This window comes from Meles meles, chromosome 6 (assembly GCF_922984935.1).
Source record: "Meles meles chromosome 6, mMelMel3.1 paternal haplotype, whole genome shotgun sequence".
Lineage (NCBI taxonomy): Eukaryota > Metazoa > Chordata > Mammalia > Carnivora > Mustelidae > Meles > Meles meles.
This window is the reverse complement of record NC_060071.1, coordinates 32,318,363-32,341,249: the sequence shown is the minus strand read 5'-3', so window position 1 is coordinate 32,341,249 and position 22,887 is coordinate 32,318,363. Positions and strand designations below refer to the sequence as shown.

At 53.6% G+C, this 22,887-nt stretch overlaps 1 protein-coding gene across 2 annotated transcripts in view; it reads right to left on the bottom strand.

The window, feature by feature from the left end:
* Positions 1-22,522, bottom strand: part of PSTPIP1 (proline-serine-threonine phosphatase interacting protein 1) — a 47,951-nt gene extending 25,429 nt beyond the window's left edge. For both annotated transcript variants that reach the window (XM_046010023.1, XM_046010024.1), the window contains exons 1-3: positions 22,225-22,522; positions 1,784-1,884; positions 1,346-1,420 (exon numbers count right to left, since the gene is read on the bottom strand). In XM_046010023.1, coding sequence (XP_045865979.1) covers positions 1,346-1,420; positions 1,784-1,884; positions 22,225-22,260 — 212 coding nt within the window. In that variant the 5' untranslated portion in view covers positions 22,261-22,522. The remainder of the gene's footprint in view (positions 1-1,345; positions 1,421-1,783; positions 1,885-22,224) is intronic.
* Positions 22,523-22,887: the final 365 nt, after the last annotated feature.

Genomic DNA, 22,887 nt, shown 5'->3' with positions numbered 1-22,887 from the left:
TCCTGCCCAGAGCACCATGTCCCCCCAACCCCCAGTGGGTCTCCTCTCTTTCTGGGAAGGTTCTCCTTTTCCATCTGGCTTGGGTGGCTAGGAGGTGGGCAGTGACATCTCCTGGGTTATACTCTCTCAATCCCTCTTCCCCAGGAAAGACGAAGAAGGTTTTATCAGACTTCCATTCATTCCTTACGAGGTCGTGAGCCCTCCTTGCACCCAGTCTGTGTCCAGTCCCAGCCCTGCCCTGTTTCTCTGCACAAAGTGGGCAGAGGAGAACCCAACTCAACCTGCCCCCGTCACACAGTTCGCAAAGGCCAAGTGGGGACAGGCGCTCATGCATTCTTACTTCTGGGGCTGTGTTCATGCTTTCTGGGCCCATGCACAGACCTTTGGGCATTAAGCGTTAATCTTCCCTGGCCCACAGCACTTCTAAAACTTCCTCCAGCTCTTCTCATGGCTTCTCTGGCTCCTGTTTGGAAGTGGGAACCAGCCAGGGTCCCCTGTGTCTTTAGAAGACCCGGAGAGTGTTATATATTCAGGGCGCTCAAATGAGGGAACTTGGTGCCAGGTTTTGGAACCACTTTCCTTGTGCAGAGCCAGATGCTGACAAGCTTGACCTCTGGGGGAGCAGCAGCAGGCTTTGCAGGTGGGGGCTCCTAGACAGAAGGTCCTGACTCAGGGAGGCAGTTTACACCTTCCCAAGGGCTGCCTTGGGAAGAAAGTTCTTCAGCTGCCCTCAAATCCTCACGCTCTCCCTGTCTGCTGCCCCACCCCCCAGTCTGCACACAGGGACCCAGGCCTCGGGTCTGGAGAAGACCCTTGCTTCGCAGCATCAACGACCCGCATTGCCTCCCCTCCAAGCCAGGCCTGAGCTGAGCCTCTAGACCTCATTAGTCCTTTGAGGAAGGTTACGTTATCCTTCTGCTCTCTGTCAAGGAAATGGAAGCAGGGAGAGTGTCAGGGAGCAGCCTGGCCCACACAGCTGACGGGTAAGGACATGTCCTGCCGCTGTCCCTGCTCACACTTCTCTCCTTGATGGTTGGCCTAAGCCAAGGCTGCATGGGGCATGGGCGACCAAGGGAGGGCCTGTCACCTGGCTCTCAGGACTTGGGTGGAGGCTACCCAGATGCTGGGGGCTGTGCCACAAACACAGAGGACGGATGGCCTCTGTCCCCTGCCCACAGCCTTCTTGGCATTCAGACCGCTGGGTTTGCCCCACACAGAACCTGACCTCACCCAGAATCCCCTGCCCCCAGAGGAGTTGTTCTCCAGGCCCTGGAGCCATCCAGACCCTTTCTGGCCCGCCCCACTCCACCCCATGCCAGGGAGCCCAGGGCACGGGACCTCTTACTTGATCTCTGTCTGGCCGCCTGCCTTCCGGGCGATCTGCACCAGCTCCTTGCCATAGCGCTCCTCAGCTTGGGCCCTGCAGGAACAAAGTGCCAGCTCCGTGTCCCCCTTGCTTCTGGCCACAGCAACCCCTGAATGTCTGTGCTGGAAACTGAGGGTCCACCCAGTCGGCCTTTGTGGGCTGCAGGCTCCTCCTTGAGAACGTTAAGCCCCAGCCCTTCTTTGAAATAAATGTTAGCCAAATACCTGCACGTTTGAGGGGACGTCAGATTCTTGGCCCACCAAGGCGAGGCCCAGGCTGGGAAAAGCAGGAGAGTCACACTCCCGGGGATTGGGGCGGGGATGGTGTCCTGACAGAAGCTTGGCTGGGAGGGGGACGCTGCTGCTTCCACAGCCCCCGCCCCGCCCCCTGCAGGCCCCCACCCAGTGTCGGGCTCACCTCTGCCTCAGCAGCTCCTCCACATCCTTGCACATCTTCCTGCCATCCAGCAGCCTCTGCAGCAGCACCTCGTAGCCTGTGTGGGCCGTGAAGTCCCTGCACTGGAACACGGAACAGAGGGGCGCCTGAGGGCGGGCAGGGCGAGGACCTCACTGCCGCCTCCAGGGAAAGTCTCCCTGCAGCCGCGGGACCCTGGCCTGCCAGCCGTCTCCCCCATACCCCCACTCAAGGACAGGGCTCGGCTTCCCGCAGGCGCACAGCAGGGCCCTGTCCGAGGACGCGCGGGGTGTTGAGCCCGCCCGCAATTAGATCTCCCAACCCAGGATGCAGCAAGTCCAACACGAGATGGCCGTGGAAGGGCCCCTCCAGGGCCCGGGGATGACAGCCTTACAGGGTGCCCTGCACGGCTTGCTGCTGTCACATTCCCCATAACCCTATCATCTCCCTGGTCCAAGGGAGCAAACCGAGGCACAGGTGGGAGAGGCTGCCGACAGGGACGTCGCTGCCTTGAACTCAGGCTGTCTGGCTCAAATCCGCGCTCTCCACCTCAGCACTACGTGGCTTCTGCAGCATCAGCACTGGATGTTTCTTGATGGTCAACTGTGTGCCATTTGCTACGCCAGTCTCTGTGTGTGGACTCAGGGAATCCTCTCGTACCCGCAGGGTGAGGTGGGTATCGAGAGTGACCTCTGCCGCCAGCAGGCACGCACACCCTAACACACACCTGGAATCCCTGGCACATACTAGCACCCTAGGACCAGCCCTTAAACAAGACAGTGGGGAAAGGGGCATCTTGAAGAATTCTCCTGGCCACAGCTGGCCCTCCGACCAGGCACTCGCACAGGCCATCCTGGTGCTCCTGACCAATCGGATTCTCCTTTCTCAGCCCTGGAATGGATTTTGAGCTGCTGCTTCTGGAAGCTGGGGAAGGGAGGTCGTACTTCCAGGGTCTGACGAGGGGTCTTAGGGCCAGGCTGCACACAAGGCTGACTGGCAGGAAAGGGAGATTGAGAATGTGGTGAAACATTAAGCTGAGAGCTGGGTCTTCCTGCATCTGTGACCTGAGCCTGGCTCCAGCGTCCATGATTGAGGAAGGATCCTTACCCCCACTCCTAACCCCCTAGGATGCTGGGCCAAGAAATTGTAAACTGAAACAAGCCCTGAGATTCAGCTCCTAGTCCGTCTTCTTTTCCATCTGCATGGACTACCCCACCCAGAGCCTCGGAAACTAGAGAAAGAGTCTGCTTTCCTGAGCATACATATCATAACCCCATCTCAGACCCCAGTGAATCAGTGGGGCCACAACCCGGGGGAGGCAAGTCTAGCCCACCTTAGAGTCAAGAACTGATGGTGCATCTTTCCCTGCCCTGTGCCTCTCCTCAAATGCTATGTGTGGGTATGTAGGGAGAGGCAGGAGAGAAGTCTAAATCCAGGAGAACTTCTCACAGGAAGAGGCATTTGAGCCAGTTTCTAGGAGAGAAGGTGTTGTTCTTCGAGGTGTAAGTAGAATCAGACACGGTAGGAAGTTCAGAGATTGCACAGATTACCAGCTCTACCTCACCAAATTCAAAACAGTGAAATTTCCAGGCCTATAGGATACCTAGGACTCCAAGCTTGCGCCCTCCTCCATAAGCATTCCTGGAAAGTCCTGAGGCCCAGGCTCAACTGTCCACTGGGTATCAAGCAGTGCTCATAGGCCCTGCTGGCTATTCAGGACCCCAGCAAAAGGAAATCATCCCCAGGACCCCTGCTGGACTGTCCTGGGTCAGGCATCAGCCACCACATCTGGGCTGGTGTGGTTGGGCCAGGCTTTCATTTCTCTGGCTTTTCTGAGTGACCATTTGCCCACTATCTAGCCAGCAGAGGGCTTTCTGCCTCTCAGCCCCAGCCCTCCCTCCAAAGCCAGCTGGCAGAATGTTGTGACAGCTGGGGAAGGAGAGGAATCTGGAGCCTCAGCCTCCTGTCCTCTCCCTAGCAGGGCTTTCAGGGCCCTGAAACCAGTGCTTTCAGGGCCCAGTTCCTCAGACCACCAAACTAGGAAGCATCTTGTCCAGTGCCCCTCCGTCCTCAGGGAGACTGAGGCCCTGAGAAGGGAAGGACCGACTTCAGGAAGCCCAGGTAGAGGCAGGAAAAGCGAGTGGACTTGCAGGGGACCTGTTGCTGCTCCACGAAGCCTGGGAGAGCCGGAAGTAACCACCCGCCCCTTCTTCCTCCCCCTGCCCCCCACCCTGCAGCAGGACGCTCTGCTCTACCCTCCCAAGGACCCTGGCCCCAGCTCTACAGGGGAGCCCTCCATCTTTACGGAGCTGCCCAGAGTGAAAAGCCAAGCAAAACCAAACCTACATTGGCCATTCCGTAGGAGGCAGAAGGCAGCAAGGGGCCCTGCAGGCTGGGTCCCCAGGAGCTCAGGTCCCCCAAGTGCCGCAGGCTCCGAAAGAGCGTTCAGCCTTTGGTCAGAGCCACAGTGGCGTCCGCAGCGCTGTGGCCAAGTGAGCCATGGTCACAAGCGATGAGACTGTTCTGAGGAAGTGCCTCGTTCAGTGGAGGCTGCTCCCTCCCAGCACTACACCCCTCCCCCAGCCTGCACCCTCCTCCTCACCCCTACCACACCACCTCCTCGAGGGAATGAGGCTGCTCAGTCTGCTGTTGAGGAAATGAATGAACCAATCATTCAATTAAATAATCAGTCAGTTCTGTTAAGTTCATAGTCCAGGCCCCACCGCACATCACCCCTGCCCGGGGGGGGGGGGGGTGAAGCCCTCCTTCCCAGCACCCACCTAGCTCCACCCTCTAAGTGCCAAGGGCTCGCTGCAAGTCCCTCTCCTTCTCTGGCTCACAGATCCACAGTGCAGAAGCTACCAGGCAGGACCTCGCTCCTCCGTCTACCCATAGCCTCTGTTGCCTGAAACCCACCCATGGCCTTGATCTTAGTGAAATTATGGGGTCTAAGAGCCACACACTAGGAACATCACAGCGGTTTTCTTTTTTCTTTTTTCAAGATTTTATTTATTTATTTGTCAGAGAGAGAGCACGAGCACAACCTGGGGGTGGGGCAGAGGGAGAGGGAAAAGCCAACTCCCTGCTACTGCTATCTGGGGAGCCCAATGCAGAGCTCGATCCCAGGACCCTGAGATCATGACCTGAGCTGACGGCAGATGCTTAACCGACTGAGCCACCCAGGCGCCCCATCACAGCGATTTGCTTATTGAAAATGCCTCTCACTCACAGAGGTAAGGACAGTGACAAGGAGACCCACAGAGAGGAAGTGACAGCCCAAGATCTCTCAAAGGGTAAAGGTCAGAATCTGGGCTGTGAACCCAGGCCCGCCTCTCCCCCAGGCCGCATACCTACATCGGTCATTCACAAGATAACCAGCACTGTTTTTCATTTTGAAATGTCAAAAAATCATTTTGAAAGATCACTTTTGAAAATGACGACTCAAATTCTTTCCAGCTTAAATCAAAGCTGTATTTTGGGCTATCGTTCCGTTCCCATGGATTCCCAGAGACAGGGTCTGAGCCCAGGCCGGGTCAGAGGAGCTCTTCGCTGGAGAGGGGCCATGCTGGCTCCACAGATGTGCACACCGGGAAGCAGTGAGCAGCCAGACTCCAGGCCTGGCCTGGTGGCACCCCGCGGCAGTTCACCCCGGGGAAGGGTGACAGGTGTTGAGAAGCCATGGTCCCCTCCTTTAGGAGGCTTGCTCAAGCCAGGTGTGGGAGCCCAGGCCATCACACTGTGTGGCCATGCTGGGGCTCCCTTCCCCCAGCAAGGCCAAATCAGAACAGCAGGAAGTCTCCGGAGGCTCTAGAAGGAAATGCTCAGGGAAGTCCTGAGCAGGTGAAGCCTATTCCTACCTCAGCCTTCAGGCAGTGTGGGGAAGGCCCAGGTGCCCCTTGCTGCCCAGGGAAGCCCAGCGGCTTCCTTCTCTAGGCAGGTCTACCTGTCAGCCCATTGCCCTGGTCCTGCCATGGCCCCACTGGGTGGATAGAAAGACAGTCTTTGTACCCACCACGACTTCCCCCTTTTCTTACCCATATCACCCTTTGGTGGCTGCAGGGGCTAGACCACAGAGACCAGGGCCTGAGGGACTTGGTGGGACTTGGTTTCCTCATTTAGGAAGTGGGGACAGAGGTCAACCTCTCCCCCCTGCCCTGACAACCTGCTCCTCTAGGGAACAGCCCCCTCAGGGCAGACTGAGGCGGCTGAGTCAGGGAAGTGCCCAGGCCGTGCCTGAGAAACAGTCCAGACTCCGGCAGACTAGCTGTGGGTTCACATCTCGGGTCATTCTCCCTCTGGCAGGAAAAGGGGCCCAACAGTTCCCAGCACCTGAGGTGATCTGAGAAGTCATGAAATGATGTGCACAGCTCAGAACAGTGAACAGAGACCACAGCATGTCCAGAGTGGGGTACATGGCTGAGGATTATTACCCCCATTTCACAGGTGAGGAAGATGGAATGCAGGGAGGTCACCTAATGTGCCTAGGGGACAGGTGGGATTTGAACCCAGCTCTCCAGGCCAAGATCTTAGCTCTTCGCCTCCCAGTCTCACGCCTCTCTGCAACTCCCCAAGCTCAGTGGCTGCTGGGCAAGTGGTATTCTCCAGGCCCTGCCCTGTCCCTGCCTGCCTGTCACAACCCCCACCAGGCAGAAGCGTGAAAGGGGTTGGTGCGTCCAGGAACCGGCGGATGTTCTTCCTGGGGCCCAAGTGAAGGGCCGTGGAAGGGAGCCGGGAAGAGCAGCTTTGGGACTTTCTGTTCATGAGAACTACCTGACAGGGAGGGAGGAGCAGCCACAAGGGGCCTCGGGGAGCCAGCTGCTGGGTGCACTGTGAGGGGTCAGAAGTGGACAGCTGCAGGGAGCAGAGTAGGTCATCCTTGGGGGGACAGGCTCACCAAAGAACCAGGAGAGAAAGAGCTACCCCGGGGGTCTCTGCCACCTGCTGCACCACCACCAGCTCCCAGAGCTCCAGGGAAATAAGACCTTTCACCCCTTTAGAGTCACGGACCCCACAGCCCACCCCATCTGAGGAGACACCGTAAGCAGTGGTTATGGGGAGAATATGGCAAGTGAAGAAACGGGCCCCGTCCTTTCCCCGTTGTCCCCATTGTAGGCTTCCCATGTGGAGTCTGGAGACTGGGAGCGTTCATCCAAATGAGAGAGTGAAACTCTGACATAAGGTTGAACTGGAGTGAGTTATACAGAGACTAGAAAAGGACTAGAAAAGCTCTAACACACCCCCAGGCATGGGGAAGGGAGAACCAACAGCAGCTTTAGAAGGTGGAAGAGAGAAAAATTAAGTTGCTGGCTTGTCCCCTACCAGGCTCAAAAACCATTTTGTAAAATGTTTCAGTGTTTCTTGTTGAAAACCTTTCTAATGTCTGACATGCTATTGGGTTGATGGGCTCTTCATTCTTTTTTAATTTTTAAAATTTTTTAATTTTTTAAAAAAGATATTATGTGTTTATTTGACAGAGAGTGACACAGCGAGAGAGGGAACACAGGCAGGGGCAGTGGGAGAGGAAGACGCAGGCTTCCCCCCGAGCAGGGAGTGCGATGCGATGGGGGGCTCGATCCCAGGCCCTGGGATCATAACCTGAGCTGAAGGCAGTCATTTAAAGACTGAGCCACTTAGGTTCCCCCATTCTTTTTTAGCCTTAAAAAAAAAAAAAAATCACCCTTTTGTCCGAGGGAGAGGAGACAGAACAGGAGACTAGACTCACTCTTCTCACCCCAGATGCCCCAGAAGCCTGGGACAGCCGTCTGAGCAGGCATTCGGGGCGGCACAGTCCCAGTGTCACAGAAGGGACCGCTGCGGCCAGCATGCCTCCCGTGGCCAGCTTACTGGCAACTGTTGACTGTTGCTTGTCTTCCGTGGACTGAGAAGACAACTGGAGGCAGGGAGCACTGAGCTCTCCAGGAGGCAGCTCCCTGAAGGCGGGAAGTGGGTCTGTTTCTCTGCTGGTTCCCAGAGCCCAGCATCTGCAGTGCAAACACATTGGACGATTGCCAAATAAACATCTGAGGGAGGTCCTCAAGAGGATGTGGCGTTAAGACTACTGGCTCAGGAGAAGTCCTATGGGGGCGACCAGATCATTGGCTTGCATTGCAATGACTTATCATCCAACACCTTTACATAAGCCAGACAGACTCATTCCCTCTACTTTTTAAAGCAGTATTATTCTCTCCATTGTACAGACAAGGAAACTGAGGCTCAGGCTAGGTCAGTCCATGAGTAGCAGCGGGGCCCTTTCCACTGCCCTACACCTACACCTCACAGTGGGGCTCATCTCCACCATTCGTAGTTGGCAAATTGAGGAAGGCAAAGGACCAAAAACCCAGGTATGGCTTGGATGGTTAGGTGGAGAGATGGATGACCAGAGACTTCAGTAAGCAAGCTAGTTGCTTCCCTAGAGTATCCAGGGGCGGTTGGGTGAAGAGAGGGTCCCAAACCCAGGCCCTCGAGAAATCACTAGGCCTGCAGGCCTTTGTGGGGCCATCGGGAACATAGGGAGTGTCTGTGGCTGGTGTCTCTGCTGGGACTCTCAGGAGTAGAGGGAGGGAGGCCAACTCCAGATCAGCACAAGAAGGGCCTCCCAAGAGTCCAGCTGGTCCCAGATATGGTTGCACAGGGCCAGTTGCATGAACAGGTGGAGAGCACCCCCTCACAGGTTAAGGATTCCACGGGGAGGGTGAGCTGGGTCAAAGTGTCCTTGACCCAAGGATCAGAGGGGTCCATGCATAAGCCGATAACTGTGGGGTGATTTACAGCTTTTCTAAGATGGCCCAGCATAGGTGCCAGAGGGACAGCCATGAAGGCAAAGATGGACTTTTATTTTTAAAGAAAAAAAGCACACTGAATGCAGTTCGATGAGTGACCCTGGGTTCAGCTGGGCTGACAGGAGCTGGAGATTAGAAATGAGTTTCCAGAGGATTCCAGCTCTCCACTGAGCCCCAGCCTCCCTGGGGCCTTTAGGGCCCCTGACCCAAACAACAGAGCAGCCCTGCTGGCTGGGGCCTCTCCGCCCATGGCCAGGGGTCACCCTGTGCTTTCCAGGGGCCTGTCAAGGCCCTGTGAACTTTCAGACCCTCCCGGGAATCTCACCTCATCAGGTGTGGGGGCAACACGAGCACCAGAACAGGGCCTACTGTGTGGGGGGCGGTAAGGGGTAGGGGCGCTTATCTCAGTGATGCTGACGATGGGTGCTAAAGGAAAATAAGGATGAGAGGGGTTATGCAACTTGTCCAGGCCCAATCAGCATTTGTGTGAGCAGGCCTGACTTTCAACCAGAATCAGCCTGGTTTGAAAGTTTTGCGCTTTTAAATAAACCTCCCCGGATTAGCTGGAAGGAAAGATCTCCTGCAATCGCACTCCCCTCCCCCCAAGTTGGTGAGGCCCTGCCCACTTCCCCTTCCCTCTCTCAAGTCTTAAAGGCCCAGCTCAACACCTCCCCCCAACTTTTTCTTCCTGCTTTATGAAACCAAAACATGTAGAAAAAGTAGAACAGGGGAGGGACAGGGAGTGAACGCCAGTCCAGGCAGAGTCCCACAGATGGGAATGAACCCCTGGGGTTCAGGAGACTCACAGAGCTCTGACTGGTCCTAGTGAGACCTGAGCAGCTGTCTGAAGAGGGAGCCTGAGGCCAGCTGGAGGAGAGACTCAGGAGCAGGTGTGGGGCCTTCCCAGGAGAGAAGGGGATCCAGGGTTCCCTTTCAGGCTCCAAGTTCAGAGGAAGGGAGCTGGGTGGGATGCAGGGCTTAGAGGTCAGTGCTCTAAATATTTTGTCACACTGAATCCTCAGAAACCCCTGGAATGTCGGGACGGTGCCATAATTATCACTCCACCTTATGGAGGAGCATGTGAGGCTCAGCAAGGTGAATGACGTGCTCAGGTCAGGGTTCCTCTATCACCCCCACCATGCTGATTTGGCATCGGGGCTGACCTTGATTCAGCACTAGGTGGAGTAGGAAGCAGATGTGAGTGGGGAAGGGTGGGTCAGGGAAGCGTGGGACACAGAAGATGGTTGATGGAGGAAAGGAGGGAGCCATCCCAGACCCTGAGCCCTGAGGGTCGGACCCCTTCAGCAAGGACAGGCACTGTGTAGGCCCCGCCCGTGGCCGGCCACACGGGGCTCCTTGTCACACAGGCTTCAGCTTGTGGTGAGCAGCCAGAAACCGGAGGCTGGCCCTAAAGGCCCACCTACTGTCCCTGCACAACCTGTTCTCCAAGTGTCATCCCTCCCACACTGCCTACCCCTGCCAGGGGAGGCCCCATGGAACCGCATCCCAGGAGGAAGTCCAGGCAGCGGGATATGGCGAGAGTTCAGACATTGGGTTCTAGTCCTGGCCAGTTTCATGCACACAGTCAGTGTGACCTTGGGCAAGTCACTTAACCTCCCCAGCACAGAGTTCCTCCTCCGTAAAATGAATGTGAACCTACGGCCCACCTCTGGGCCGGGCCGGAGTACATGGAAGAGCCCAACAGCGGGCCCCTAACACTGAATGAGTTCCTGGAAAACGGTGCTCACAGTGATGAGGACATATTAGGTCAAAGAAAGGAAATAAAAAAGGGGAGCTAGGTTTGAATCGGGGCTGGAACACTTCTCTGGACTGGTGGCTTCCAGTTTCTCGGACTCAATTTTTTTTTTAATTTGTAAAATGGGAAGAACAATTGGCCCATGGGCCTTCCCAGGGTTGACAAGGGGTGTCTTTGTGGCTGTGAATGCTTCTCCCTTGGGCTTGAGACTTGCTCAGGAGACAGAGATGGAGGCCTGGAGTGGCAGAGATGCTCCATGGCCACGACCACACCCTTTCCCAAAGGCAGGGACACACCCCTGCAGCCTCTGCAGAAAGCCCTTTGGCCTCTGCCTGCCTTGGCAGGTTCTAGGTCTCAGCGATGACCCCAGGCTCTGGCTGCAAAGCTCTCTGAGCCTGTGTACAAACTGGGCCTCTGCTCCTGAACAGGGTCTGCACATGAGGCTCCTTGCCCCTATGAGGCCTTTAATGGACATGTTGCGATGTCTCTATCTTCTAACCACAAACCTCAGTTTAATACAGACAGGAGGCCAGAGGTTCTAAGAGAAGAGGGACCCATCAGCGCCATTCTGTGAATGCAGTAGACTCAAAGCAGGGCATTGGGTTCTAAAGGCAGCGTGAGAGACGAAGATGGCGCCCTCTAAGGAAGGGTTCTGTGTTGGAGACTGGGAAATTGCTTTACGGTGCCCAACACAGCCAGTGTGCCTCTGGCATAGAGCCATGCTACAGGAAAATACATCTCTAAATAGAGCAAGATGGCCCCCAGACCCTGAAGTGCTACTTCAGGCCTACCTGAGGGATCCCTGGGCAAGTTGAGACCATGCATGGTTTAACTTTCCCTCTAGGCCACTGGGAAGTCTGGGGCCAGAAGTCTCAATTTTCAAAGGCCCTTCAGGTCCCGGCAGGCCAAGACCAAGGCGAGGGCAGACATCAATCAGTTCCCTGCAGGACCTTCCCACGATCCACCAAGGAACTTGGCGACCCGGCCGGTGTTCCTTAAGAGTGAGAGCCGGTGGGACCTAAAGGAAGCCCAGGAAGCCAGAAGGTATGGCAACTACAGAGAGGATCCCGCCATCTGGTGCTGGTGTCTGTAAGGATTATCACTCCGACATGGAAGGGGGTGGAAACTGACCCTGGAATCAAAGGAACAAATGTGGCCGATGCCAGAACTAGGAAAACCAGACTCTCTAAGGAGAGGGTTTCTCCAGTGTGCCCAGGCTGGGAGAGTTACAGAAGGTTTGTCAGAGACTGGTGGCCAGTCCAGGCTGGGCAGCTGCAGGAAGGCTCAAACCTCAGCTTCCTCACATATAAAATGGGAACAACAAAAACACTTCCACAGGGGTGCCTGGGTGGCTCAGTGGCTTAAGCCTCTGCCTTCAGCTCAGGTCATGATCTCAGGGTCCTGGGATGGAGCCCCTCAGGGGACTCTGTGCTCAGCAGGGAGCCTGCTTTCCCCTCTCTCTCTGCCTGCCTCTCTGCCTTTTTATGACCTCTCTCTCTGTCAAATAAATAAATAAAACATTAAAAAAAAACCACTTCCATTCAAGACCTCGAATAGCCAATAAATAATGTTGAAAAAGAACAAAGTTGGAAGACTCACACTTCCTGATTTCAAAACTTACTACAAAGTTACAGTACTTTAAATAGTAATGTTACTGTCATAAGAAGAAACCAATGGTAGAGAATAGAGATTCCAGAAATAAACAGATATATGACTTTCAACAAAGATGTCAAGATCATTCAATGGGGAAAGGACAGTCTTTTTGACAAACAGTGCTAGGAAACTGGATATCCACATGTAAAGGAAGGAAGGTGGACCCATTCCTTACACTATACACAAAATACACAAAAAACTCAAAGTGGATTAATGATCTAAATGTAATAGCTGTAGCTCTCTTAAGCGTAAAACTCTGAAAAGAGAACATAGGGGAAAAGCCTCAAGACATTGACTTTGGTAATGATTTCCTGGATTTGACACCAAAAAGCATAGTTAACAAAAGCATAGTTAGCAGACGAAAGAATAGATAAATTAGATTTTGTCAAAATGAAAAACTGCTAACAATGTCTACAATAGCCAAACTATGGAAAGAACCTAGATGTCCATCAACAGATGAATGGATAAAGAAGACGTGGTATATATACACAATGGAATACTATGCAGCCATCAAAAGAAATGAGATCTTGCCATTTGCGACGACGTGGATGGAACTAGAGGGTATCATGCTTAGTGAAATAAGTCAATCGGAGAAAGACAACTATCATATGATCTCCCTGATATGAGGACATGGAGATGCAACATGGGGGGTTGGGGGGGTAGGAGAAGAATAAATGAAACAAGATGGGATTAGGAGGGAGACAAACCATAAGTGACTCTTAATCTCACAAAACAAACTGTAGGTTGCTGGGGAGAGGGGGGGTTGGGAGAGGGGGAAGGGGTTATGACATTGGGTCGGGTATGTGCTATGGTGAGTGCTTTGAAGTGTGTAAACCTGGTGATTCACAGACCTGTACCCCTGGGGATAAAAATACATTATATGTTTATAAAAAAAAATAAACAAATAAATAATTAAAAAAAAAGAAAAACTGCTATGGATCAAAAGATACTATCAAAAGAATAACACAGATTGAGAGAAAATATTTGCAAACCATATATATGATAAAGGATTCATATCCAGAACATATAAAGAAACACAACAAACACAAATAATTCGAAAGTAGACAAAGGACCTGAATAGATGTTTCTGTAAAGAAAATAGATGGCTAATAAGTACATGAAAAGATGTCCAACATCATTAGTCATTAGGGCAATACGAATCAAAACCACAGTGAGATATCACTTTACGTCCAGAGTCTGCTGTAATTAAAACACACGGGGATTGGGGCGCCTGGGTGGCTCAGAGTTAAGCTCCTGCCTTCAGCTCAGGTCATGGTCTCAGGGTCCTGGGATCGAGCCCCGCATCAGGCTCTCTGCTCGGCAGGGAGCCTGCTTCTGCCTCTCTCTGCCTGCTTCTCTATCTACTTGTGATCTCTGTCAAACAAATAAATAAAATCTTAAAAGAAAAAAACTTACACAGGGCACATGTGCACACACACACACACACACATGTACAGGTATGGGTGAAGATGTGGAGAAATCAGAACTCTCATGCCCTGTTGATGGGAATGGAAATAGAACACAGATTGGAATTACTGAACTGGTTAAACATAGGATTACGGTATGACAGCAATTCCACTTGAGGCTAATGCCCCAAAGACCTAAAAGTAGGGATTCAAACAGATATTTGTACACTCGTGTTCACAGCAGCATTATTCACAATATTCGAAAGGAGGAAACAGCCCCAGAACCCATCCGCAGTTGAATGGGTAAACAAAATGGGATCTATACGGAGAATGGAATCTTGTCTAGCCACAAAAAGAATGAAATTCTGATGTCTGTTGAAACATGAATGAACCTGTTCTTTTTAAAGATGTTATTTATTTATTTGAGAGAGAGAGAGAACAAGTAGGGGGGAAGCAGACTTCCGACTGAGCAGGGACCCCAATGTGGGACTCGATCCCAGGGCTCTGGGATCATGACCTGAGCAGAAGACAGCCAGTTAACAGGTTAACAGACTGAACCACCCAAGCAGCCCGAAACATGGATGAACCTTAAAGACACGCTGAGTGAAAGAAGCCAGACACAAAAGGACGAATACTGTATGATGCCACTTCTGCGAGGTTCCTCGCATAGGCAGATTCCTGGCAAGCCCAACAGGAGTAGGAGACGAGGGAAGGAAGGTGAGGAGTTATTGCTTCATGGGTACAGTTTCTGCTTCAGATGATGAAAAGTTCTAGAAATAGTAGTGATGGTTGTGCAACAGTGTGAATGTAATGAATGTCACTGAATCGCAAGTTTAAAAATGGTTCAAGTGGTAAGTTTTATATTACATTTATTTACCACAATTTTTAAAAAGGTCATAGTAGAAAATTATAAGGCTAAAAAAACAAAAACCAAGCTCTAGCCTTGGCTCATTCACAAGTGAGTCAAACGAGGTCGCATCAGTGGTACGAGCCAGATGTGTGCTCCGTGTCCGCGGTGACACTGCACAAAGCTTCACCACAATGGTGGGCGCTGATGCTTCTCAACCCTGGCCACACAGGTGGAAACGCTCAAGAACTCCAGAAAATACTGATGTCCAGCCTCCCACCCTGAGATTCAGATCTAGCTGGCCTTGGGTGTGACCAGGGCACTGGGACCTTGGAGAACTACGGTCCTACGATTTGGCTCCCTGTTACATTCCGATCTTAACCCCAAGTACTCCCCATCACGGTCCCTTGGTCCCAGCCACACAGGCTTCCTTGTCCCTTGAACACATCGGGTAGCCCTCACCCCATCGTCCCTCCCCAGGAGGGCTCAGCTTCCGTTCTCCCCTTTTCTGCTGCTGGGAAGCCCTGAGCCCCATCTTGCCAACCCATCGCTGCGCTGGCTATAATTTCTGGAGTGCCAGCTGGTATTTCCTATTGCCCAATAGTGGATGCTGCAAACACCAGCGGAAAGGGCTGTCATTCGCCCATCTTCTCATCCAGTGTTCAGGGTGCCAGATCTTCGCAAACCACACACCCGCTAACCCCTAAGGGCACTCTGAGCCAGGCCTCAGAAGGGAGCAGCCAGGCCTAGCCCAGTAACCCCAAAGTCTACCTCGGTGGCATCCCCAGGCCCACACCTCCTCTATGAGTTTTCTCTGCAAAACGGAAATAAGAATACCACATTTGCAGGGCTATTGTTGGAATCAAATGTGTCCTGTCACTTGAAGCCATGGGAATGAGCTTCAGAAGGCAGGATTTAATATGCAATGGTGAACAGAGTTGGGGAGGCATTCTGGGAATCAGGGGGCGCACACTTGCGGCTCAGCCTGCAGGTGCGCACACCGTCGTAATTCTGGGACCCTGAGACCCTGTTTCTGTTCTGCTAACTCCCCTGGCCCTTAGCGTTGCCCTTCGCTTCTCCCTCTTCAAAGCCTTTGTCTGAGGTGACCATCACTCTGAGGTCTTGCAGGAGAGGACACCGAAGTTCAGAGGGGGGCATTCCTTTTCCAGAGCCCAGCAAGGGAAGGTGGAGGCCTCAGTGAGACTTCAAAGAAGTGTACGACTCCTGAGTCTGGAGGGAGACCCCGCTGGAGTTGGTCCAGGGTGGGGCCCCGGCGTGGGCAGCCCCCGGGGAACAGGGGGCCACTCTCTCTTGCTAGAAGCCCAGGCAGTTTCAGTTTCCCCACCATGTTTCCCTTCATTGTGTGATTTGTGGCATCAGCTAGACTCTGGGTGAGGAAGAAGGGCATCCCGCCCACCACCTGCAGCCTCCAGCCTCCTTTGCATGAGAGGAACACCCACCACTGGAAAGCCTGCTGCGGAGCAGAAGAAAGTGTTTCTGCCATGACCTCAGGCTGGTCAGGAGCTTTCACAATCCGGCTGGGGCCTTCCCTCCCTACTGAGCTCCCTGCACCCTGCTTTGGGGCAGAACACTGCCTCCAAAACCATTGTGCCCACTTCCCACTGGCACACCTTGGTCCTTGCAATTCCTTCCGCTGGAGTGCCATCTGCCCTCCTGCCACTCCCAAATCCCTGCCCACCCTGCGAAGCCCAAGCAGGGCCCCCGTCTCCATTCCTGGGGTTCCTGGGGGAACAGCCAGGAAGGGTACACAAGTCCCCGGGAATTGGAGTACAAAGAGGGCCATTGAGAAGCAGATCTCCTTTCCCAGTAAGAATGAAAGGGGAGGTGTGGGTGACTCTCTTGCCTGAGACTACTCCACCCAGTAAACCTCCCAGACCCCCAGCTGCGGGCATCGCAAAGGCAGAGCGGGCAGAACCACCGACCTCTGCAATCTTCTCTCAGCACCACCCAGCGGCCTGCATACTGTGGAAGGGGCACAGGTCTACGAGCTCTCCAGCACCTGAGCCACCATATACCACCCGTGTGCACAGAGCCTGTGGAAAAGCTAAGACTATCAGGCCCCAAATTTCGCCTAAAAACACCATCTTGGGCTTGAAAACAAGAACTGCTTAGTTTTGTTTTTAAATATTTTCCTTTTCAATGACATAAATGGGGGGCCCCCTGGGTGGCTCCTTTGGTTAAGTGTCTGACTCTGGATTTCGGCTTAGGTCATGATCTCAGGGTTGGGACCTTGAGACCCTGTTTGTGAGCCCACATAGGCTTCACACTGGGTGGGGAGCCTGCCTGAGAGTCTCTCTATCTCTCTCTCTCTCTCTCTGCCCCTCCCCCACCCCCTCACACACCTACGCATGCACTCGCCAGCACTTTCTCTCTCTCAAAAAATTAAAAAGAAAAAACATACATAATCTTTGTTCACTTATGAAAAATTAAGGGGCAGATAGAAAAAAATAACCCTATTTCCAAAGGCACAGAAATCAACACTAACATGCAGGGGACCCCCACCCCCATTTGTCCTACATGATTTAGAACTCAAACAAGAATAAACTCACCTACCTCTCTGGCTTCAGGGGCAGAGTAAGATGGTGGCCCACAGACCTGGGTGGGAGTCCCCGCTCTGCCCCCGACAGGTGACCCTGAAGGAAGCCTGCCCATGTCTCCATTCAGGAGATAGGACACTGGCAGAAAGAGTCTGTCCCCATTCCTTCAGATAGACGCAGCCAGGCACCAAGAAGGCAGTGGGTAGAAGCAAGGGCAGGACAGCTAGCCCCCGCCCCCCCATCTCCTCATGTCTATGACATCCTGCTGCTCAGGAGGACCCATTCTTCAACCGCTGGCCTCCTTGACCTTCGAGGCCAACGCCCTGTGGCAAGTGCTCCCCCAAAGTCTGAGCAGCTTTGGTTCCCAGCAGAGTCCATCCAGGCTCCGCCCCCCCAGCCCCAACTGGGCCACTCTGGCCCCTTCTTCCTGGATCAAAAGGCTCCTGCCTGTCTAGAAACGCGGTCCCATTCTCTCACCCAGGAATGTCTCCTCTTCCAGGAATCCACTCAAGGAAATAATCCACAAGTGAAAATTTTTGATACACAAGGATCTACCCATTGCATCGCTGTCCAGAATAATGAATAACTGGCAGCAGCAACCTGGCAGTCCAACAATAGGGGATTGGATAAATGCTGAACGTCCAGCAATAGAGAATTGGATATATGTTGAATGTTCAGCAATAGAGGATTGGATAAATGAATCATGCATGTGTCTACCAAACCCACAAGCTGGACTGGGTAGCCATTAACAATGGTGTTTTGAAACAAGGAAATCACACCCACACCCACACATATTCAAAATGGAATTATGTTGGAGAGTGGAGGGGAGGGGTGTCCACAACAATGTGAGTATGCTTAACCCTACTGAACTGTACACTTAAACGTTAAGATGGTGAAATTCATGTTAGGTATACTTTACCACAATTATAGACGATCTTTAAAATGCAAGAAAAACCAAGCCAGGGAGAATATAACAGTGTGTACACAATACACTGGCACCTGCGTGAGATACTCTTAGGGAAGCACTGCAAAATATTACTGGTTGTCTTCGAGTGGTGAGACTAAAGGTGCTTTTTTACCTGGTTTTCTCTGTCTTCCTCTTTTCCTTTTAGGATCTTACACTGATTGATTCTGTTGCTTTAGGAGGTATATACATAGCTTCAAATGCTTAGAACAGAATAGGTGCCCAGAGAACGGGAGCCTCTCCTGATTCTCTGTGAGGCCCCAGGGCCATGATTGGCAGGTCCGGGGGGCGGGGCGGACAGGCCAAAGTAGGGCCTCTCTCCTAAATGGGGAAACTCAGAGTCTCAGAGCTGGGAAGAGGAAGAGGCCAGAGCCTCTTGAGCCTGCATGTGTGGGAGAGATGGGCCCAACGGTAGCCTCCTGTGTGTCCCTAGTGAGTCATCCCTCCACCCGGGAAAGTGGAGTCTGCCTCAGTCCTCTGCGTATTGGGGAGCTCAGCCTCTCCCAGTTTGACTGGTTTCTAGAAGAGGCTGGAGCCTCACCTCAAAGGGAAGCGATGTGGCTACAAGTTAGAGGGGAAAGTTCAGGCTTACTCCCTCCACCCCCTTGGTAGTTCTTGCCCAAACAAGGGGAGGTGTCACTGTAGTATGTGGCCCAGCCTCCTCAAGCCCTTACTTTGCCTTTAACAACCTCAAAAGGGGTAGGATGTGGATCTCGATAAAACCTGGTCCAGAACAAGATTTTCCCTCTTAAAACAATATCTGGTGGTTCCTTTACACAGGTCTGGGAGGGAGTGGGAGGGTGGGGTGAGAAGGCACAGCTCAGAGCCCAGCCCCTCTGTGCCTCGCCCAGTCATAGGGAACCTTTGTCTCCAGTGCTGGACAGTGACTTCCTTGAAGGCCAGACCGTCTCATTCACCTGATTGGATGTGGGGATAAGGCTAGGGGTTCAGCTTAGACCACCTCCCAGAGGATCCCACTTGACAGCCATTTGTAGAATAGAACTAAAGTGAAACGGAGAAAATGGCTTCAGGAAGGCGGTGGGACCATGGAGATATTCATTGTTCTTACATTTATTCTACAAACACTGAACACTACCTTGCGTGGTAAGGCTGTTGAAGATGCAGACAGATGTTTTCTGCAACAGAGTTTGGCTGCCTGCCTGGAGAAGAGCCACTGGCAAGGAGAGACTGGGAAGTGGGGGACAGGACCCCGCCTTCTCTGGGCTTCTGTGCCCTTCGGATTTATGGCTGAGGCAGGGTTTACAAGATCAAAAGCCGTCTCAGCTCAAGTACCTGGTATTCTCACCCTCAGCTTTGTGTCACTGACAGGCCCCGCTCTGAGGCCCAGCCACCAACTTCCTACAAAGCTGCGATGCCCCTTATCATCTGTAGAACAGAAATCAAATTATCCCTTTGCCCTGTGTCTAGTTCACCCCTGCCTCACTCCACAAGTGGCCTGCATCCTGGTGTTTTGCCACAGGAAAAAGTAGGCTATAAATAAATACCAGTGGCCACATTGATAAAGTGACAAATATAGGCGTACTGAGGGACAGAACTGGTCTGCTCCCACGCTCCCACCACCTCTGAGCCATTATGTCTGCTTTTTAGAATATTTTGGTCTCCTCCCTTGCTCTCAGGCCACCTGCTCCCTGTGAAACTGTCTCTAACCATTCAGGCCCAGCAATATTTATCTGTCACCAACTGAATGTCAAGTTCCACGTAGACCTTTCCTAACTGCTGTATCTACAAAGTAAAAGGTCCCATGACTAAGCTTGTTAAAATCATGGGTAAGATTAGAGTTCATAGGCCCCAATTAAAAAATGATGGGGCATCTCATGTGGGTAAAGTATATAAGCTTTAATATAAGCTCTTAGCTCCTCAGAAAGCACTTTTGTTTCCTGCTCTTACGACGAATGAGTGCCGGGAGCAGGGCTAGCTCTCACCTGTGTCCGGGATGGTGGAGGGTTGAGGGTTCAGGATGTTAACTGCAGTGCTGTGGTATTAGACATGATCCTTCTAGTTCATGGGCTTCCTTCCACGACGCAAGACTACTCATTTTCGAACTGTGAGGCTGTGGGGTTTAATGCCTTGGGCTTGGGATGGGGGCAGGTTGGGTTCTGTCTCTAGTACCCCCACAGTGGTTAGATCACTGTGTCTTTTCGTGTTATAGATCTGTCTGTAAATTGAGCTTCCAGTTACTTCCATCAGCCTCATCTGATCTTCTTACATCTCTGGGTGGCAGAAGGACAGAAATTTCCCCTCTGTTTTGTTGATGTGGCCCAAAGATCCAGCGATCCACTGGGTTGAGAGAGGCTGTTAAAGCAACCTGGATGAGAGCCCAGACACTGGAGCTAGCTTGTCAGGGTTTAATCCCTGCTGTGTGACCTTGGGCAAGCTACTTGAGTTCTCTGTGCCTCAACTACCTTTTGTGAATAATAGGGATGAGATCATCTACCTCACCAGTTTAAATGGATGAATAGATAAACAGTCCTTTGAACAGCACCTGACTCATCTTTAGTACTCAATGTTAGCAGTCCTTGTAGGCTGGGCTGGGCCGAGCCCCAGAGAGATGGGTTTAAATTCAGAGCCTTGGGGGCAGTGATGCTGACAGTGACCTTCTGGGGCATTTCCTCAGGCTCAGGGTGAGAGGCTCCCATGGGCCACTTCTCTCCCCATCCGCCTCTGGCCTTCTCTGGGCTAGATCCTCACTGGAGCCCAGGGAGGCAGCAGGGGAGAGGAGGAGGAACCTGGAGCTCAGGAAGCCTGGGGTGGCTCAGAGGTGGGGCAAGCCCAGAGCATGGCTGCCTGTACCTCAGCCACAGGTGGGCTCCTTTCTTCCTGCTGCTGCTGTCCCCACCGCACCCTGCCCTGCCCCGCCCCACCCCACACACACCATCCCCCACTGCCCAGATCCTGCCATGGGGACTGCTCCTTGCCAGAGCTCTGCCTTGGGAAGGTGGGGCCAGGAGTCCTGGGTTGGGACAGATGTCCTAGAGGTAAAACGGTCAGGGTCTCCTGGTCTGCTCTGGGCTACAGAGCACCCTGGATGTCTAGGCCCTACCTCTTTCCCCCACTTTGCACTCTTAGGCAGAGCGGAGGTGATGACTCACTGCCCCACCCCCTACTGCCACCACGGCCCCTTTGTGTGGGCCCAGCTGCCAGCCTGGTGCTTGGCTTGGGCTGAGCCAGGTCTGTCTCCACTGGCATCTCTGACCTGAGCCCACCTCTTGTTTATAGAGCTGGGGAAATGGAGGCCCAGAGAGGAATGGGGTACTGTCCCCAGATGGCCCTCAGCCCACTATGTGGTCAGGGCAGGCGGGAAGCAGGCTATTCGCACGCTGGCCACAGGCCCCAAGCAGAGCACGGCCCGGAAGGGAAGGAAGGCTTGGCTCGTTAGCTCTCATCCTCCTGGCCGCAGGCCCCAGGAAAGGGCCCAGGGAGGGCCAGGCTGTTGGCTGAGTCTGAGCCCGCTGAGTGAAGGGCCAGGGAGTCCTCTGCGGGATAGAGGGGGGTGCCCTCACTACGGCCTCATTCCCCAGCTCTAACCGGAGGGGGTCTCAGCTGTTTCCCACAAGCCACTGGGAACAACCAGAGCTTGAGAAGCAGAGAGAAAGATAGAGGCACAGCTGCAAAAAAAAGCTGAGCAGATCTGGGGTCCAGAGTGGGCTTGCAGGCTGTGTGCGGCCCACACCAAGCCATTTCACCTCCCAAGCCTGTTGGGGGCTGTCATTTCACAGGGGAAAAGGACTTGAAGGACACCTGCACTGAACTGAAGAAAGTTAGCAAGGAATTGCAGCCTCCTCAGAGGACCCTGAGGGTCTGTGAGGAAGAGAAATTGTGTGAGGGGCAAAAGAGTGATCATCTGGCATGCCAGCAAGGTGCTGGGAACTTGATTACATGAGCTCGCCCCTCTAAATTCTCCCATTCCGTTGAGATGCTTATTAATGAGCAGTGAGCTTATTAATGAGATGCTTATTAATACTGATCTGGACTATATAGCTGGGGAAAGCGAGGCTCGGAGAGGTCAAACAGCTCGCCCAGTCACTAAGGAGCAGAGCCAAGACCCAAATTCAAGTCTCTCCAGTCCCCAAACCCTTGACCCCCTCCCTCCTTCACTTCACATGGCCTTCTCAAGTTCCCACCCATATATTAGATTCTCCTACTAAGATCCTGCCGTCGGGGGGGCAGGGTCTCTCTGAGAAGTTCAGGCCCGGGAGTACAGATGACATCCCTCACCCACTGCAGTGAGGTTCCCAGAGCAATTGGTACCCCAGACCAAGGACCCCCTTCCCCTTCCAACTCAGAAAGGACAGAAGCCCACGTTATGCCCCACCATAATCTAGACCCCAAATCAACTGCTATTTTCATGAGAAAATCTCCCCCCATCCCCATTAACGGCCAGGCCACGGGGCAATCCCAGCCCAGCTGGCCTCCCAGGGGCCAATTCCACTTGCTCAGTGTCCCAGCCAGTCTTCACTCACCCAAAAGGCATCTCTGAACTGGAGCTGGGGCATCATCGTCAGGGGACTGCCGCGGCAGAGCTCGCTCTCCTGCCACAGACAGGGCTGAAAGAGGGCCAGGAGCCAGGCGCACCGTCCCAGTCCCGACAGGGCTGGCCCAGGCCCCCCCCTCCCGGGCCGGCGCCGTCTGCAGCCTCAGAAGGCAGCCGCAAGCCAGAGAGGAGCTGCCGGAGGGAGGAAAAGGGCTCAACCTGTTTTGTTTGGGGCTAGAATCGGCAGCAAAATGAGGAAGGAGCAGTGGCCGTCCAGCGATGGGAGGGCGGGCCCTAGTGTCCGGCCGGCCCCCCGCCAGCCCTTTAGTGATGGAGACACAGTCCAGGCTGCAGGACTGAGAGCACGGATGCCAGCCCCGGGTGGGAGGCAGTAGCCAGTGGGGGAGGCAGGCTGGTGCACTGGCCAGGCGGGAAGGCAGCCTGGGGCCTGCACAGGAAGGTTTGTGCAAGCTCCCCCGGGGCAGGCAAGGGGGCCCTCGCCCACAGGAAGTGGAGCCGCAGGGCTCCCTGGTGCAGCCCCGCCTGTCACCTGCCACCCTGTGCCCGCCCCCTCTTGCCCCCTTCCAGAGCCCCAGCGGGGCCACGCTCAGAGGCCAGAAGCTTTGGGAGCCTGAAGCCTAGACAAGGGAGA